This window comes from Bos javanicus, chromosome 25, assembly GCF_032452875.1.
Source record: "Bos javanicus breed banteng chromosome 25, ARS-OSU_banteng_1.0, whole genome shotgun sequence".
Taxonomy (NCBI): Eukaryota; Metazoa; Chordata; class Mammalia; order Artiodactyla; family Bovidae; genus Bos; species Bos javanicus.
In genome coordinates, this window is record NC_083892.1 from 33743803 (window position 1) to 33761709 (window position 17907).

The 17907-nt window shown below is 50.8% G+C and overlaps 1 protein-coding gene across 1 annotated transcript; it reads left to right on the plus strand.

Annotated features, from left to right (window-relative positions):
• The first annotated feature begins 4650 nt into the window (after positions 1-4650).
• On the plus strand, positions 4651-15772 carry LOC133238616 (E3 ubiquitin-protein ligase TRIM50). The gene is made up of 6 exons (XM_061401922.1): positions 4651-7922; positions 10935-11030; positions 11750-11980; positions 12082-12104; positions 12811-12935; positions 14339-15772. The coding sequence occupies exons 1-6, from the start codon at positions 7524-7526 to the stop codon at positions 14926-14928; spliced, it is 1464 nt and encodes a 487-aa protein (XP_061257906.1). The 5' UTR covers positions 4651-7523; the 3' UTR covers positions 14929-15772.
• The last annotated feature ends 2135 nt before the right edge of the window (positions 15773-17907 follow it).

Below are 17907 nucleotides of genomic sequence, written 5' to 3' on the forward strand. Positions count from 1 at the left end.
GATGGCCAAGCTGCGGACACGTGGCCGGCAGGACACGCAGCAGAGGACAAGGCTTCAGATGCGGGGTGGGGGCGGGGCTGCTGGAACGGTCAGGGCCACGGATGTGGGTGATTCCAACCCTCCCTCCTTCTCCTTCCGGCTCCAGGGATACGTAAGAGGCAGACAGCACTTTAAAGTCAAACTGCCCAGTTCCTGCAAAAGCAAGGCGGTGCTGGGCCTGCCCCTGGCTATCAGCAAGTCTGCTACACCTGTGTGCTCCTGGTACAAAGGGAGAATGCCCGGGATCCCACCCGCTCCAACCTGTTACCTCCTCCCACTCTTGCCAAGCTGAGGACTGGGCACCACTGAGCATCCCATCTCTCCTGCACCCATCTTGCCTTGGCCACTGGATCATTTTATTTCGCTTAGGTGTGTCCCTAAGTCCCCCACCTAAAAACAAACAGGCCTCGCTTTGTCCCAAATCTCCCTCCTGCTACAGGTGGCCTCATTCCTCCTCTTCCTGGGAAAAACTTATCAAAAGGGTTGCTGCAAAGGCTTTCTCAACTATCCTGTCGCCACCTCCTTACTCTTCATTTTCTTTTCCATTCCAATACCACTTTCCCTGGGTTCAGGCCACCATTCACTTTTGTTGTTGCCAAATCCATTAGACCCCTCTTTGTCCTGTAGTTACTGGACTCTCGGCAGCATTTGATGAAGCTGACCTGACCTTTAACTGCCTGTTTTCTTTTGGCCTCTGTATTTAGTTTTTTGGGTTTTTTTTTTTCCTCTTGTAATAAATGACCACAAAAGGAACTGTTTTAAGCAATACATTTATTATCTCACAGGTCTGGAGGTAGAAGTCTTGACACCAGTCTTGCTGGGCTGAGATGGAGGCATCAGCCTCACTCGAGGCTTTGGGAAAGAATCCACTTCAAAGCCCGTTCAGATCATTGGCTAATCCAGGTCCTTGAAGCTCTTGGCTCGAGGTCCCTGTGTCCTTGCTGTCAGCCAACAGTGACCCTTACCTTTTAGAGGCTACTCTGTGGTCCTTGCATGTGGGCCCTATACATCTGAGAGTCAGCAACAGCTTGCTGATTCCTTCTTAGGCTGGGAGGGAATATTACCTGGTTGATGTTTTTATAAGCTTGCCTCCTCTCCTGCTGCATCTCTGACTCCAGCCAGGGCACGTTCTATGTTAAGGGGCAACATGATTAGATTGGACCCACCATGATAATTCAGCTCCATGACTGTAATTATTACATCTTCAAAGTCCCTTTGGCCGTCTAAGGAAGCATATTCACAGATCCTAAGAATTAGGGCATGGTCATCCAGGGGGCTTGGCTGGTGGCTCAGATGGTAAAGAATCTGCCTGCAATGCAGGAGACGCAGGTTTGATTCCTGGGTCAGGAAGATCCCCTGGAGGAGGAGATCTTGCCTAGAGAATTGCACAGACAGAGGGGCCTGGCAGGCTACCGTCCATGGGGTCGCAAAGAGTTGGACACGACTGAGCGACTAACCCACACACGTCCTTGGGGCAGTCATTCTTCCTGCCACACTTCCCTGGTCACCACACACTCCTGATTTTCCTCCTACCAGCCCAGCTGTCCCTTTTCAGTCATCATCTTGTTCCTGATCTCTAAATATTAGCTTTCTTAGGGCCCTGTCTGGGGACCCCTACCCTTCTCAGTTCCCAATCCCTGAGAGCCCAACCATTCCCACAGGTTTACATATGTGATATGCCCAGCCAGCCCAGAGCCGCCCCAGGCCCCAGGGCTCCAGGTGTTTGAGTCCAGTTGACTTTTCCAGTGGCTCTGAAAGTGTAGTGCTCAGACCAGCAGCAGCAGTGTTGCCTGGGAACGTTTGAAAATTGGGACAGAAGTGGGTCCATCCCCGTATTTCTGAATCAGCATCTCTGGAGCCGGGTTGAGAAGCCTCTGTTTTAACTAGCCCTCAGGTGATTCTTAGTTCTACTGAAGTCTGCAGACCGCTGGGCTACTCAGTCGATCCACCTGTTTGTTCTCAGGCATCTGACTCTGGACTCGCCCATCTGCCTTTTTCACCTTGATCTTCTTGGCATCACTGTCCATCCACCCAGGTGCTCAACCCACTATGATCCATATCTATACAGTGGCCAGAGAGATCTTTAAAAAATATAAATCAGATCATATTCCCTTGCTTTAAACCCACCAATAGCTCCCACCGCCCTTGAAATTAAATCCAAACCTTTGCTCTGGTCTACCAGGCCTTCCCTGCCAGCCCCTCTGACCTCGTCTTCTGGGATTCCCTCTGACTTACTGTGATCCAGCCACCCAAGCCTCCTCTCTGGTGGATCTCGTAAATACTGTTGACCTTTGAACAACAGGGATTTGAATCGCAAGTGTCCAATTATACAGGGATACTTTTCAACAGTGAATACCATAGTACTGCACCATCCGTGGTTGGGTGAATCCATGGATGGAGAGGGCCGACTAAAATATGTCAAGACTAACCCCCATCCTGCTCAAGGGTCAGCTGTACTGAGCCCTTTGCAGCCTCAGGTCCTTTGCAGTTGCTACCCCCTTTGCCTGAGGTACATTTTAAATGAGGTGCATTTAAAATGTACCTCACAGCCACTATGGAGAACAGTGTGGAGATTCCTTAAAAAAACTGGAAATAGAACTGCCTTATGATCCAGCAATCCCACTGCTGGGCATATACACCAAGGAAACCAGAATTGAAAGAGACACGTGTACCCCAGTGTTCATCACAGCACTGTTTATAATAGCCAGGACATGGAAGCAACCTAGATGCCCATCAGCAGACGAATGGATAAGAAAGCTGTGGTACATATACACACTGGAGTATTACTCAGCCATTAAAAAGAATACATTTGAATCAGTTCTAATGAGGTGGATGAAACTGGAGCCTATTATACAGAGTGAAGTAAGCCAGAAAGAAAAACACCAATACAGTATACTAATGCATATATATGGAATTTAGAAAGATGGTAACGATAACCCTGTATGTGAGACAGCAAAAGAGACACAGATGTATAGAACAGTCTTTTGGACTCTGTGGGAGAGGGAGAGGGTGGGATGATTTGGGAGAATGGTATTGAAACATGTATAATATCATATAAGAAACGAATCGCCAGTCCGGGTTTGATGCAGGATACAGGATGCTTGGGGCTGGTGCACTGGGATGACCCAGAGGGATGGTATGGGGAGGCAGGTGCGAGGGGGGATCAGGATGGGGAACACATGTACACCTGTGGCGGATTCATGTTCATGTATGGCAAAACCAATACAATGTTGTAAAGTAATTAGCCTCCAATTAAATAAATTTAAATAAAAAATAAAAATAAAATGTACCTCACAGTTCTGCCACCCCATCTGCCTCTTTCTTATCACACCATTTACTTCCTGCAAAGCATTTTATTATATATATATATATATATATATATAAAAAACACTATTCTATTATCTCATTTATTTGTGGCCTACCCCTATGTATTATAAACTCCAAAAGGACAGAAGCTTTGTCTTGTTTTCTGTGTTTGATGCTCAGTCATGACTCTTTGTGACCCCATGGAGCCCCTTGGTCCATGGGATTTCCTAGGCAAGAATACTGGAGTGGGTTGCTGTTTCCTTCTCCAGGGGATCTTCCCAACCCAGGGATCAAACCCGGATCTCCTGCATTGCAGGCAGATACTTTACCATCTGAGCCACCCAGCACAGTGCTCAACTGTGCTGAGGCCGAGCACAGTTGAGGAGGTTCTCAATAAGTATTTGTTGAATTCAATAAAATTGACTCTCTACCTGCCTATACCAGCCCTTGGTCTAGCTTGTCACTGGAGTAGCAGCCCTACCCCTCCTACAGACATGAGTGCTTAGACTTGCAGTGGCGGTGGCATCTTTGGCCCAAAGATCCTTGTTTCTTAATACCCACCTCTGTCTTTTCCATTCAGTGATTTCCCACCATACTCCTGTGAAATGCATAATATGGTATAACCAAAATATTTATTGACTGTATAACAAATATTTAGAAAATATTTATCTTTCTAAACCATTGAAAGACTTTTTTAATGTATTTTTTATTGAAGGATAATTGCTTTACAAAATTTTGTTGTTTTCTGTCAAACCTCAACATGAATCAGCCATAGGTATCAAGCCATAGGTTGATACAGAGCCCCTGTTTGAGTTTCCTGAGCCATATAGCAAATTCCCGTTGGCTGTCTATTTTACACATGGTAATGTAAGTTTCCACGTGACTCTTTCCATCCATCTCACCCTCTCCTCCCCTCTCCCCATGTCCGTACGTCTATTCTCTATGTCTGTTTCTCCACTGCTGCCCTGTAAGTAAATTCTTCAGTACCATTTTTCTAGATTCTGTATATATAATAGAATACAATATTTATCTTTCTCTTTCTGACTTAATTCACTCTATATAATAGGTTCTAGGTTCATCCACCTCTTTAGAACTGAGTAATATTTTTATGGCTGAGTAATATTCCATTGTGTATATATATCACATCTTCTTTATCCATTCATCTGTCGATGGACATCTAGGTTACTTCCATGTTCTAGCTATTGTAAATAGTGCTGCAATGAACAATGGGATACATGTGTCTTTTTCAATTTTGGTTTCCTCAGGGTATATGCCTAGGAGTGGGATTGCTGGGTCGTATGGTTTTATTCCTAGTTTTTTAAGGAATCTCCATACTGTCTTCCATAGTGGCTGTCAATTTACATTCCCACCAACAGTGCAAGAGTGTTCCCTTTTCTCCACACCCTCTCCAGCATTTATTGTTTGTAGACTTTTTGATGATGGCCATTCTGACCAGCTTCCCTGGTGGCTTAGACAGTAAAGCGTCTGCCTGCAATGTGGGAGACCTGGGTTCAATCCCTGGGTCGGGAAGATCCCCTGGAGAAGGAAATGGCAACCCATTCCAATACTCTTGCCTGGGAAATTCCATGGACTGAGGAGCCTGATAGGCTACAGTCCATGGGGTCCCAAAGAGTTGGACACAACTGAGTGACTTCACTTTATCAACTTTATTCTGACTGGTGTGAGGTGATAACTCATTATAGTTTTGATTTGCATTTCTGTAATAATGAGCAATGTTGAGTATGTTTTCATGTGTCTGTTAGCCATCTGTATGTCTTTGGAGAAAAGTCTGTTTAGGTCTTTTACCCACTTTTTGATTGGGTTGTTTGTTTTTCTGGTCTTGAGTTGTATGAGCTGCTTGTATATTTTGGAAATTAATCCTTTGTCAGTTGTTTCATTTGCTATTATTTTCTCCCATTCTGAGGGTTGTCTTTTCACCTTGCTTGTCGTTTCCTTTGCTGTGCAAAAGCTTTCAAGTTTAATCAGGTCCCGCTTGTTTACTTTTGTTTTTATTTCTATTACTGTAGGAGGTGAGTCATAGAGGATCTTGCTTTGATTTATGTCAAGTGTTCTGCCTATATTTCCCTCTTAAGAGTTTCATAGTTTCTGGTCTTACATTTTGGTCTTTAATCCATTTCGAGTTTATGTTTGTGTTAAACCATGGAAAGATTTTAATTAAAATGTATTTAATAAAAATAAAAAACCAAATAATAATTATTCAATATGTTGACTAAAAACCTGGACACAAAAGAATATATTGATAATTCTGTTTATTTGAAATTCAAAACCAGGCCACGGATTTTCCTGGTGGTCCAGTGGCTAAGGCTCTGAATTCCCAATACAGGGGGCCAGGTTAGATCCCTGGTCAGGGAACTGGATCCCACATGCCATAACTAAGACCCAGCATAGACAACAACAAAAAAATGGAAACCAGGCCACATTAATCTGTGATGATATGAATCAGGATAGCGGCTCCCTTTGTTAGGGGTTCTGACTCAGAGACATGTGATAAAGCCTCTGGGTGCTAGAAATGTTCTGTAGCTTGATATTAAAAAAATTGTTTATCAGTTTATTATAAAGGATGTAAATGAACAGCCAGATGAAGAGGTATGTAGGGTGAGATCCAGAAGAGTCCAGAGCACAGGTACTTGGGTTCCCATGGAACCGGGGTGCAGCACCCTCCCAGCACGTGGGTACGGTCACCAACCCAGAACCTTCTCTGTATCTTTGTTTTTTAATTAATTACGTCGGTTTTGTTGTTGTTGTTGTTGTTCTGGGTCTTTGTTGCTTCGCACGGGCTTCCTCCAGGCATGGTGAGCAGGGGCTCCTCTTCCTCGTGGTGCCCGAGTTTCTCGCTGTGGTGGCTTCTCTTGTTGTGCACGGAGCACAGGCTCCAGGGTATGGGGGTTCAGTAGTTGTGGGGCGTGGGCTTAGCTGCTCCATTACACGTGGATCTTCCCGGCCCAGGGTTAGAACCCGGGTCCCCTGCATTGGCAGGCAGACTCCTGTCCACTGTAGCACCAGGGAAGTCTGGTCCTCTGTATCTTGACCTTGAGAGTGCATGCACTTGTATAAATTGTACTTCAAGCGTATGGTTAACATTTGTGCACTTTATAGAAGGTATACATCAATTTTAAAATCTAGGGAAGCAAGAACATCTTCAGAATTCTAAAGAGAGAGAGGGAGACATGCAGATTTAGAAAGAATTGAGTCAAAGCACGAGTCCACTCCCTTTTGGGGTCTGAGAGGTGTGAGCGGGTACCTGGTCCCTCTGTCTCCGACCCTCCCCCAGGCCTGGCCAAGGTGACTACCTGAGTGCCGCCGTTATCAGAGCTGGCCGAGCAGAGGCTCCCTCCCTAGTCCCGTGATGTGGCCCAGCCTCCACCTGATTCTCAGCGACCTTGAGGGCATGGGGCGTTTCTGGGAAAAGGGAGGAGGAAAGGGGCAGAGACTAGGTAGAACAGGTGTCCAGCCACAATCCCAGGTCTCTGCACCTGCCATCCCATCCTGGGGAGAAGAGAAGGCCGAGCGGACCGAGTCAGTGTTGCTGGTGTGAGGCCCCGCTGGAGGGCTCGGAGGATCCTGAGAGGCCAGTTCGGGGGTTCTCCCTGGGGCCACTGCTGACTTCTGGTGAGATGCTTTTCAGTCCCAATCAGTTTTTACAGGGGAGCAGGGTGGGAGCCCAGGAGAGAGCTCCAAGGTCCCAGCTCCTGGACAGTATTGTTCTAAGACAGAACTCTGCTTCAGAATGGCCTGGGGGGTGTCTCTTGTAAGCACAGATTTCTGGGGCTCACTGGAGATATGTGATGGCGTGACTCAGGAATTCTGTTGTAACTCTGCTTCCACCAGCTGCTCACGGGTTTGAGAACTGATCTAGAAACTGGGAAAGACCTTGGCTTGTTTCTGCTGCCCAGTTCTAGGTCAGGACGCCCGCTGGGCTGGAGCTTGCATTGTTAGTGTCACTTCACGTTTACCTCCAAATCTGAGTTTAAAATGTAGGCACCTGGACCTCCAAGTGACTGCTCTTTTCATTTAAGCCCTTTGATTTAAAGATGGGAAAACAGACCCAAGGCTGTCGTCCTTAGCAGCCTCTCCTTTCAGGGCCCTTGGGGCTGGGGGCCAAAGGAGTGGAGGGAGCCGGCTCCAGGGAGGCTGCCCTGGCCCCGAGGGCGCCGTGGATGGCGTGGCAGGTGAGCGTGCCCGAGCTGGAGGACCGCCTGCAGTGCCCCATGTGCCTGGAGGTCTTCAAGGAGCCCCTGATGCTGCAGTGCGGCCACTCCTACTGCAAGGGCTGCCTGGTGTCCCTGTCCCACCACCTGGCCTCGGAGCTGCGCTGCCCCGTGTGTCGGCAGGAGGTGGACTACAGCAGCTCCCCACCCAACGTCTCCCTGGCGAAGGTGATCGAAGCCCTGCGGCTCCCCGGGGACCCGGAGCCCCAGGTGTGCGCACACCACCGGAACCCGCTCAGCCTCTTCTGCGAGAAGGACCAGGAGCTCATCTGTGGCCTCTGCGGCCTGCTGGGCGCCCACCAGCACCACCGGGTCACACCCGTCTCCACCGTCTACAGCCGCATGAAGGTGGGCAGCGAGGCCGCTGGGGGCGGCAGGTGGGCGAGGGGCGGGGCCGCCCTGGGGGACAGAGAGCGAGCTGCATCACGAACTACTGCCCTCCACCTCCAGCTTTATTTTCCTCTGCTGCTCTCGTTAGATTCTTGAGCCCTCCAGGGACTTCACCCTGAGGCAGGTGAGGGCAGGGACTTAGTTTCATCCCCTGGGATGTTTCTGCACCTAGAAGCATGCTGGGCAGGTAGTAAATGCCCAAAATGTCTTTGTGGAATCAATGGATTCCTGCCCTCATGGACCCTTGCCTCAGAACTAGCAGATCACCATTTTAAGATGAGTGATAATAATGATATCGTCTTAAGTTAGTCTGTTTATCTAAGGTTTATGAAGAGTGGGGTTACTGTTGTATTTATAAATGAGGAAACAGGCTCAGAGAACGCATGAGGGTCTTAGTCAAGGTCATGCGTTGTCAGTGGCAGAGCTAGGATTCAAACCAAGGCCAGTTTTTTATTCCCCAGACAACTGATCAAGGAAGGGCTCTTGGAGGTAAATTGTCATAGGGTACATGGCCTAGAGTTTAGCAGTGGGGACAGGGGGAGTAAGGACCAGGAATGACAAAGTTAAAGAGACGAGGGTGCAGGCGGGGCAGAAAGAGGGAAGTGCATCAGCGTGTGTAGGCAGAGGGGCCCCTGGAAGCTGCTCCCGGGATTTCCTGGCCAGGTGCTCTGGGCAGCCTTTCTTTGCCCCTTCAACCCTGGAAGACAAGTAGGGAAGGAGCTCTAGAATGTGCTCCGGGCGGCGCCGGTGTCCATGGTACAGTAGTGGGCAAGAAGCTCACTCTTCGCCAGCACTCACAGTCTGGGGGTCTGACACCATCCCGAGTGTCAGGTGCTGCTGTTGAGGTTCAATACAGGCAAAGGTGAGCCCAGCTGGAACATGGCTCTTGCATGGTCTTGGGTGGTCAGGGAAGGCTTCCTGGAGGAAGTGGACTGCTGAGACCTGAACCCTCAGGAGGACTTGAAAGGAAGGGGAGGAAAAGCATTCTGAGTATAAAAAGAGCATGGGCAAAAGACCAAGGAGCAAACGGCATGGCACATTTGAGGAATTAGACATTATTCCATTCAGCTCAAGGGAGAGTGAGGTGGGAGTGAGGGGAACCAAGCAGGGGCCAGCTCATGAAAAGGCCTGTGTTACATGAGAAGGGATCAGGGGTTTATTCAGACGACCAGTGTTGGAAGTGTTTAAACAGTCGTGATGTGGCGCAATCTCTGCCTGAGGGTAGACTGGAGAGTGAGGCTGGGAATAAGAGATTGGGGGTAACCTACATGCAGGTGGTCTTTGCAGTCTGAGGTGCAGAGAAGACTGACCAAGCGAGTCTGCAGGGTGATGGGGAAGACGCTGAGAATGCCCACCAGGAGCTTCGGGATTTAAGATTTGAGCAGAGAACCCCGAAGGGGACAGAAAGAATCCACAGAGGACTCAGGAGCGCTGGCTGCATGTGGTCTTCTGGAAACTGGAGGAACAGAGCATTTTGACAAGATGGAAGTCACTTGTGTGAAATGTCAGCTCAGGATTGAAAAGAACCAGTCAGATTTTGCAGTAAGAGTCGGTTACCTTGGCAAGAGTAGTTGTAGGGAGCTGTGAAAGGAGGAAGCAAAATTGCAGTGCAGTGCAACTGAGTCCAGTTTTATGAGCAGAGGGCTGCCCGGCAGAAAAGGAGACTGCTGGGAGCTTGTCGTCTCTGGCTCGGAGCTGGGGGGGCTTGGACCCTAGTTTTTGGATGTAGGTTTTTATGATTTCAAGACTCCTCTCTGATGCAACTAAATTCAGTTCCTTTATCAGATCTTTTTAAAAAAAATTTTTTTTGACATGGACCATTTTTAAAGTCTTTATTGAATCAGTTACAATATTGCTTCTGTTTTATGTTTTGGTTTTTCGGCCATGAGGCATGTGGAATCTTAGCGCCCAGACCAGAGATCGAACCCGCACCGCCTGCATTGGAAGGTGTAGTCTTCATCACGGGACAGCCAGGGAAGTCCCCTCAGATCTCCTTCATGCATTCCTGTTTCCTCCTGTGGATTGAGATCTTGAGATACTTTATTTGTGCCATCTGTTTCCACTCACAGTGGCCCAGTTGATGAGAAGGAACTAGTCCCATCTCTCTCTGCCTTGGGAGGGTTACTGTTGCCGCGCCCTTCTCAGACTCCTGTGAGCTCGGCTGTCTTGTTACGGAGAGCAAGGACTCTGTTCCTTCATCTCCAGGCTGGTTTTGTTTTTTTCTCAGTTCCCTTCCGGAAAGACTCCTGCAGCCGACTTCTGCTTAGGCACGATCTAAGCCAAATACTCTGCACGGCCCACGGGCACAGGCCAGCTGGGCTCCCGTCGAGTCCTGCAGCCACAGGGTGGTCTCGGTGGTTCTGGTGGACCCCTAGTTAGGCTGGATATGGGGCCAGGGCAGCCCAGAGGAAGTGAGTTTATGGCATCCTGGAGGCCCTAAATCCAGGCTGGGCCCAAGGCTGCCAGAGATGGATTCAGGTTTCACAGGGAGTGAGGGGTCACCAGGTGTAACTTGGGCCGCTGCGTACACCGTTGACTTCACTTGGGGCCAGCCTCTTTGTGATAACTCTTGATCAAATGCTCACTAACTCTGGACCTGCTGGGGCCCAGCAGGTTTACCAGGTGGGTACCCTACGGGCAGCATTCCATGCAGGGAGTGCTGACCTAAGATTGACAGTCGCCCGGCATGGATGTTGTGTGGTGACTTCTGGTGGCTATAACCACATTTAGCGTCTCTGTCAATGTCACAGAAAAGGATGACGAGGAGACCCTCCTCTCTCTGGGCAGTTGCTGCCATCAGTTTGGAGTATTCTTGAATAGTCTTACCTGTTTGGGGGTCGAGGGTACCCAGGTGGCTCCCTGGTTCCACTGGGAGTGCTTGTGTTCATGGGGCAGCCCCCTGCCCTGGCCACGGGGGCTGGGAGGGTGAAGGGGTCGTGGCTCACGGGGCCATGGCCCGTTTGCCTCCAGGAGGAGCTAGCAGCCCTCATCTCCGACCTGAAGCAGGAGCAGAAGAAGGTAGATGAGCAAATCGCCAAACTGGTGAACAACAGGACTCGGATTGTGGTGAGTGCCCCTGCCCTCTGTGCCCCTCTGCCCAGGGCCAACCACCTCCCCTTTCCTGCAGAGCCCAGCTCCGATTTGTCCTTTACAGGAACCCACGCCTTCCCTATAAAGCCAGAATTTCAAAGCATTCCAGGCGGGGTGGGAAAAAGCACACAGGCTCCTGGGGGAATTCACCACAGTTGTCAGGGCTGTCTCCAAGTTGGCTTATGTCCTCCACGTCCTTGGGACAGAGATAACTCAGAGCCCAAGTCCCGGAGGTAAACAGCTTAACACGTGGGCATGACTGCCTGGCCCCTGCCACCTGTGTCTGTTTGACCTTGACAGCCTGACCGCCTTTCCTAAATGAGGGGCCCTTGGGGCTGAGAGGGTGTGGAGCCTGGGCCTTACAGGTCGTCATGAAACAGAAGCAGGAGACCAGCGTCCTTGAAAGTCAGCTCAGTGAATCTTCCTCACCCCGGGGAGGGAGACAGCACCACTCCATCTGAGGGAGTCAGAGTCACTGCCCTGAACTGGGCACCAGGGGCCCAGCCTCTCCCCTGCCACTGCTGCCCTCCCCCAGGGCTGCATCCGGGTGTGAACACCCTAGCAGGAGTCAGCCCTCGGACTCAGGGATGAGGACCGAGAACGGTCGGAAGGGCCCAGGAAGGCCTGAGCTGCCAGGCTCTGGGGACACGAGGTCAGCCTTGGCTCCTGCTTTGACTGGCCCCTCCCTGTCCCAGAACGAGTCCGATGTCTTCAGCTGGGTGATCCGCCGTGAGTTCCAGGAGCTCCACCACCTGGTGGACGAGGAGAAGGCCCGCTGCCTGGAGGGGGTGGAGGGCCACACCCGCGGCCTCGTGGCCTCCCTGGACATGCAGCTGGAGCAGGCCCGGGGCGCCCGGGAGCGGCTGGTCCAGGCCACGGGTGTGCTGGAGCAGTTTGGCAGCGAGAGTCACCATGAGTTCATCCGGGTGAGCGGACGAGGCCCCAGTGTCCCCAAGAGCCTCCCCCTTCCTAACGGCTTCTGTACGGCCTCCTCGGTGCCCTAACCCGCCTCCCTCTTGTCTTCCAGAAGTACCACGCCATGGCCTCCAGGTATTCCCCGTGCACTTTCGGAGCCGTATGAGTGTCTCCCTGTTTTTTGTTTGTTTGTTTGTTTGTTTCCAATTTCCCTTAGTTTTAAGGACAATTGGGTTAGAAGCATTGGCTTAAGTGAACGGCCAGAGGATCTGATTGGCTGAGTTTGGTTTCCACTCCTGCTGGAGCTGGGGGCAGGGTTCCCCCCGATTCAGAGGCGTGCTCTTCAAGCAGCTCATCAGAGCCACCTGGAGGACTCTTTAACCATAGATCCCTGGACCCCAGTCATCAGTTCTGAGTCAGCAGATCTGGGGTGGGACCCAAGAAAACTTGCATTTCTGACAAGGCCCAGGTGATGTGATGCTGCTGGTCCCAGACCTGCCCTTTGAGAGCTACCAATGCAGAGTGTCGGAGAAGGCAATGGCACCCCACTCCAGTACTCTTGCCTGGAAAATCCCATGGATGGAGGAGCCTGGTGGGCTGCAGACCATGGGGTCACACAGAGTCGGACACGACTGAAGTGACTTAGCGTAGCGTAGCGTAATGCAGAGTGTTTCCGGGATGGAGGCAGGGCCCCAGATTGTGGCTGGTGGGGGGACATGATGGGCCTCTCAAGTGCATGGTCTTCTGAGCAGGGACTCAGCCGGTCGGACCTATACATGGGTGACAAGGCTAGGGTACTTGGGTGAGCAGCTCTGTCATCACTGTGAACCTTTGACTTCAGACCAGAGCTCCAGCAGGCCCGACTCTCGGAAGGTGCCTTCAGCCCCATCTCCTTCAAGCCAGGCCTGCACCAGGCTGACATCAAGCTGACGGTGTGGAAAAGGCTTTTCCGAAAGGTTCTGCCAGGTGAGCCCTAACCCTAACCTTCCATTGTATGAGGCTGGGGCAGCTGACAGTGAGGGCGCAGGGCTGGGCTTCCGCCAGCAGGGGGTGCTCAAGCTCAGCTCCATCTCTAAGTGGTGACTGCCTGAGTGGTGTAATTTCTGAGGCTTGGTTTCCTGTTTTTTGTTTTTAATTTGGCTGTGCTGGGTCTTAGTTGCAGCTTGTGGGATCTTTGAGCTGCAGCCTGGGGATCTAGTTCTCTGACTGGGGGTCGAACCCCTCCCCTCACCCCCTGCATTGGGAGCTCAGAGCCTTAACCACTGGGCAGGCAGAGAAGCCCCCAAGCCTGTTTCCTCATCTGTAGTCCCTGAACCTTAGTTTCTTTGTCTGTAAGGAGCTCACCTTGCTGGGCTGTGTATTCTAAATAGATGTGTGCAATTTGTGTGCTCAGTCATGTCCAACTCTTTGCAACCCCATGGACTGTAACCTGCCAGGCTCCTCTGTCCATGGGACTCTCCAGGCAAGAATACTGGAGTGGGTTGCCATTTCTTACTCCAAAGGATCTTCCTGACCCATGGATCAAACCTGGGTCTCCTGCATTGGCAGGCGAATTCCTTACCACCTTGCCACCTGGGAGGGTGTGTGTAGTTTAATGCTTAATAAATGGCAGCTGCTGCTTTGCCAAAAAATAACTCAGACATTTAACTCCTTCATTACTAGCATATGAGGGAAGTCAGTCAGTAGACTGATTTCACCCAACAAAGGCAAAAACAGGATCGCTATAAGAGAAGGAGAAGGGGGACTTCCCTGGTGGTCCAGTGGTTAAGACTGTTCTCCCAATGTAGGAGGCCTGGGTTCAATCCCTGGTCAGGGAACTAGATCCCACGTGCCACAATTAAGACCCAGGAAAGCCAAATAAATAAATATATTTTAAGAAAGGGGAGAGAAGAAAGACCTGCAGATAATCTCTGAACCATGAACATAGTTTGCACGTTTTGGATAGAGACTGGTCAGCTGACAGCGAGCACAGAGGTCATTTGGGATAGTTTGTCCTTGACTGCACTGCTGGCGTACCCACGGAAGCCACTGCAGTTGTTAGAATCTCCAGAAACCCTGGGGAGCGGAGCTGAGGCACCCACGTAACAGGCTGTCTCCCAGGTTCCTCCATCGGCACCTCTGCCTTAGGCAGGCCAACCTCACCATGTTCCTGGCTGGAACACCTGGGCTCACAGTGGCCCGTTCTCCACCCTTCAGGCATCACTCGCTGCTTCAGAGAACTGGGGTTGCCTGCTCTGGCCCCACCCTTTCCAGGCCCTGTTGATACAGGGATGAGGGACTTGGTTCTTCCAAGAAGCTCAGGGCTTCCCACTGGCCTCCCTTGGGCAGGGCTGGCCGCCTTGAACACACCTCCCCTCTATCTCCCCCAGCCCCAGAGTCCCTCAAGCTGGATCCAGCCACGGCCCACCCGCTCCTGGAGCTCTCCAAGGGCAACACGGTAGTGCAGTGTGGGCTCCTGGCCCAGCGGCGCGCCAGCCAGCCTGAGCGCTTCGATTACAGCACGTGCGTCTTGACCAGCAGAGGCTTCTCCTGCGGCCGCCACTACTGGGAGGTGGTGGTGGGCAGCAAGAGCGACTGGCGCCTGGGGGTCATCAAGGGCACGGCCAGCCGCAAGGGCAAGCTGAGCAAGTCCCCAGAGCATGGTGTGTGGCTCATCGGCCTGAAGGAGGGCCGAGTGTATGAGGCCTTCGGCTGCCCCCGGGTGCCCCTGCCCGTGGCGGGCCACCCCCACCGCATCGGCATCTACCTGCACTATGAGCAGGGGGAGCTCACCTTCTTCGACGCCGACCGCCCCGACGACCTTCGGCCACTCTACTCGTTCCAGGCCGACTTCCAGGGCAAGCTGTACCCCATCCTGGACACGTGCTGGCATGAGAGGGGCAGCAACTCCCTGCCCATGGTGCTGCCACCACCCAGCGGGCCCGGCCACCTCTCCCCACTGCAGCCCACCAAGCTGTAGGGCTGCCTTTCCGCTTGGCATGGGGGCTTGAGGGGTCCTGCTGACTCCAGTGAGCGAAGGCAATGACTTCCTTTTTTGGGGAGGTCTTTGCCTGGGTGCCCCTAGAAACATTTATTATTGGGAGAATAACTATGGTAGCCATGGGCATGTTTATTAACCTCTATTGGGCTATTAACCTGCTTATTAACCAGCAGAGCCAGGCCTTGGGGTCCAAGGATCAAGCTGGGCTCCCTTGTTGCATGCATGCTCAGTCACTTCAGTTGTGTCCGACTCTTTAAGACCCTATGGACTGTAGCCCGTCAGGCTCCTCTGTCCATGGGGATTCTCCAGGCAAGAATACTGGCATGGGTTGCCATGCCCCCCTCCAGATCTTCCCGACCCAGGGATCAAACCCACGTCTCACATCTCCTGCATTGACAGGCAGGTTCTTTACCACACGTGCCACCTGGGAAGACCAGGCTTCCCTTAGCCCCTCCTAACCATGATCACTCTTCCCCCTGAGGGTGGAAACACTCCCACACATAATTCCCCTATCACTGTGAACTTTAAGGATAATAAAACAGACGTCATTTCTCCCTTGTCAAATGATTTGCAGTGATCAGTTGCCACACGTGCACGCTGCTTTATGCTCGGGTCTTTAAAAGCAGCTCCGGCCTCTGGTGGGGCCGCATCTCACAGCCATGAGCCCTTTGATTTCCACACTATCCTTTCTGGCGTGGGCAACAAGGCCTACGTGAGCTGCTGCCTTTGGCTAATCTTCCTCCTGCCGTCTGTGTGAGTAATAATCAAAAGCGGCTTCTTGTCTCTTTTTTTGAAAATTTAAAAAATTTACTTGTTAACCTTCTTGGCTGTGCTGGGTCTTCATTGCCGTGCGCGTGCTTTCTCTAGTTGTGGTGGGCAGGCTTCGCGCTGCAGTGGCTTCTCTTGTGGAGAATGGGTTCTAGGTGCACGGGCTCAGTAGTTGGGGTTCCTGGGCTCTAGAGCACAGGCTCGGGAGTTGTGGTGCACAAGCTTGGTTGCTCCATGGCATGTGGAATCTTTCAGATCAGGGATCAAACCTTGTGCCCTGCATTGGCAGGTGGATTCTTAACCTCTGGACCACCAGGGAAGTCCTGCTTGTTGTCTCTTGATCAGCTGCATCTGTCGGGCCTTGGCCTTGGTTGCTGCATGCTTGACGCTTTCCAGACTTGGTGTTTGGTTGTGTAGCTCTTCCTTCAATTTCATGACTCTACCTCTGCTCTCCATCCTGCATGGCCCAGGGGGCTGGTCTCGCTGGAATGCACAAACTTCTGGCTTCCTGTTGGGTTCAGCTGATGGGAGGGGCTGGCAGGAGATCCCAGGACAGGAGAAGGGAGTTGGAGGTACTTATTTTCTTGCTTTTCTGCCTGCTGGGCTCTGCATTGCAAGGTCCCCCCTCTCTCTGCGACTCTTCCTATATTCCTGGTGGTGAACAGTGCTGTCGCCAGCCCTGAGTTCTGTGCCATCACCTGTCGGCCTCCTCATCTCTGACCGTTCTTTTTAGAAAATTCCCTTCTTTAAACTCTCCTCAGTGACTCCCTTGTGTGCACCACCCTGCCTTCAGCCAGACCATGATGGACATAATGGCATACTTCTGCACCCATTTAATAAATCCTCTCTTTCAGTTGGCTAACCAGAGTAAGTGTTTGTGCTTGCAACAGGAAGATCTTAACTGATACACATCTAATATGCAAGAGACAGAGGAAATAATAGTTAATTTTTCATGTGGAATTGGCATTTAAACTGAAAGAAGTGGAGCACTAGCAGAGAAGAGCCTGCAGGGATCTAGGTTCAAAAAGGATGATGCTGCAGCGGGGGCAGTTCCCTGGTGGTCCAGTGGTTGAGACTCTGCCTTCCAATACAGTGGGCGAGGGTTCGATCCCTGGTCTGGGAAATAAGATCCCACATGCCATGCAGTGCAGCCAGCAAAACAAAATGGGATGCTGCAGCTGGGATTGGAGATGAGGGAAGGGGTTGGTTGGGGTGGAGGGTATGCATCTATGCTACTTTAGTGGATGTTAACTTTGTCCTGTACGAACAAGTGTGGAAAAGGCTGAGTCTGCCCCAGGGGAGAAAATATCAGACTGATGGAAAGGAGGTCAGAGAATGGAACACCAGAACCTAGGGGAGCAACTTAGGCAGGGTGGCCAAGGACACTTAGACCTTGGCAGAGATGGGAGGGAATGCCAGCAGAGGAGGCATAGAAGCCAAAGCTTTCCAAGAAAGAAAGTGTGTTCAACAGTGCCATGAAACCCCAGATTCAGATTCTGCGCTCCCACTGCAGGGGGTAGGTTGGAGCCCTGGTCAGGGAACTAAGATCCCACAGGCAGTGCAGCAATCAATGGATTTAAGTGTGAAATGATGAAGCCATAGATAATTTCTATATTGTACAGGTGTGAAGTGGTTTTCAAGTGTGACATCAAGGGCAGAAACCATAAAGATAAATATATTTAAAATGAGAACTTCATGGTGTCCAAAACAATTATAAACCACATTAAAAAAGAAAAAACTGGAAAAACGGCAAAGCCTAAGATAAAAGGTATATATTATTAATATATAAAGGCCATGGAAAAAGCAAGACAGTTCCAGAAAAACATCTATTTCTGTTTTATTGACTATGCCAAAGCCTTTGACTGTGTGGATCACAGTAAACTGTGGAAAATTCTGAAAGAGATGGGAATACCAGACCACCTGACCTGCCTCTTGAGAAACCTATATGCAGGTCAGGAAGCAACAGTTAGAACTGGACATGGAACAACACGACTGAGCGACTGAACTGAACTGAAGAGACAATAGAGGGGTAAGCAAAAGACATCTGCATGTCATAACAGAAGAAATACAAACGACCAATAACGGGAAAATGTTTAACCTCAATCACAGAAATTAAAACATCAATAAGATCTCATTGTTTGCCTGTGATATCGGCAAGGATTGAAAGAAAAACGCAAAGAACTGCGAAGA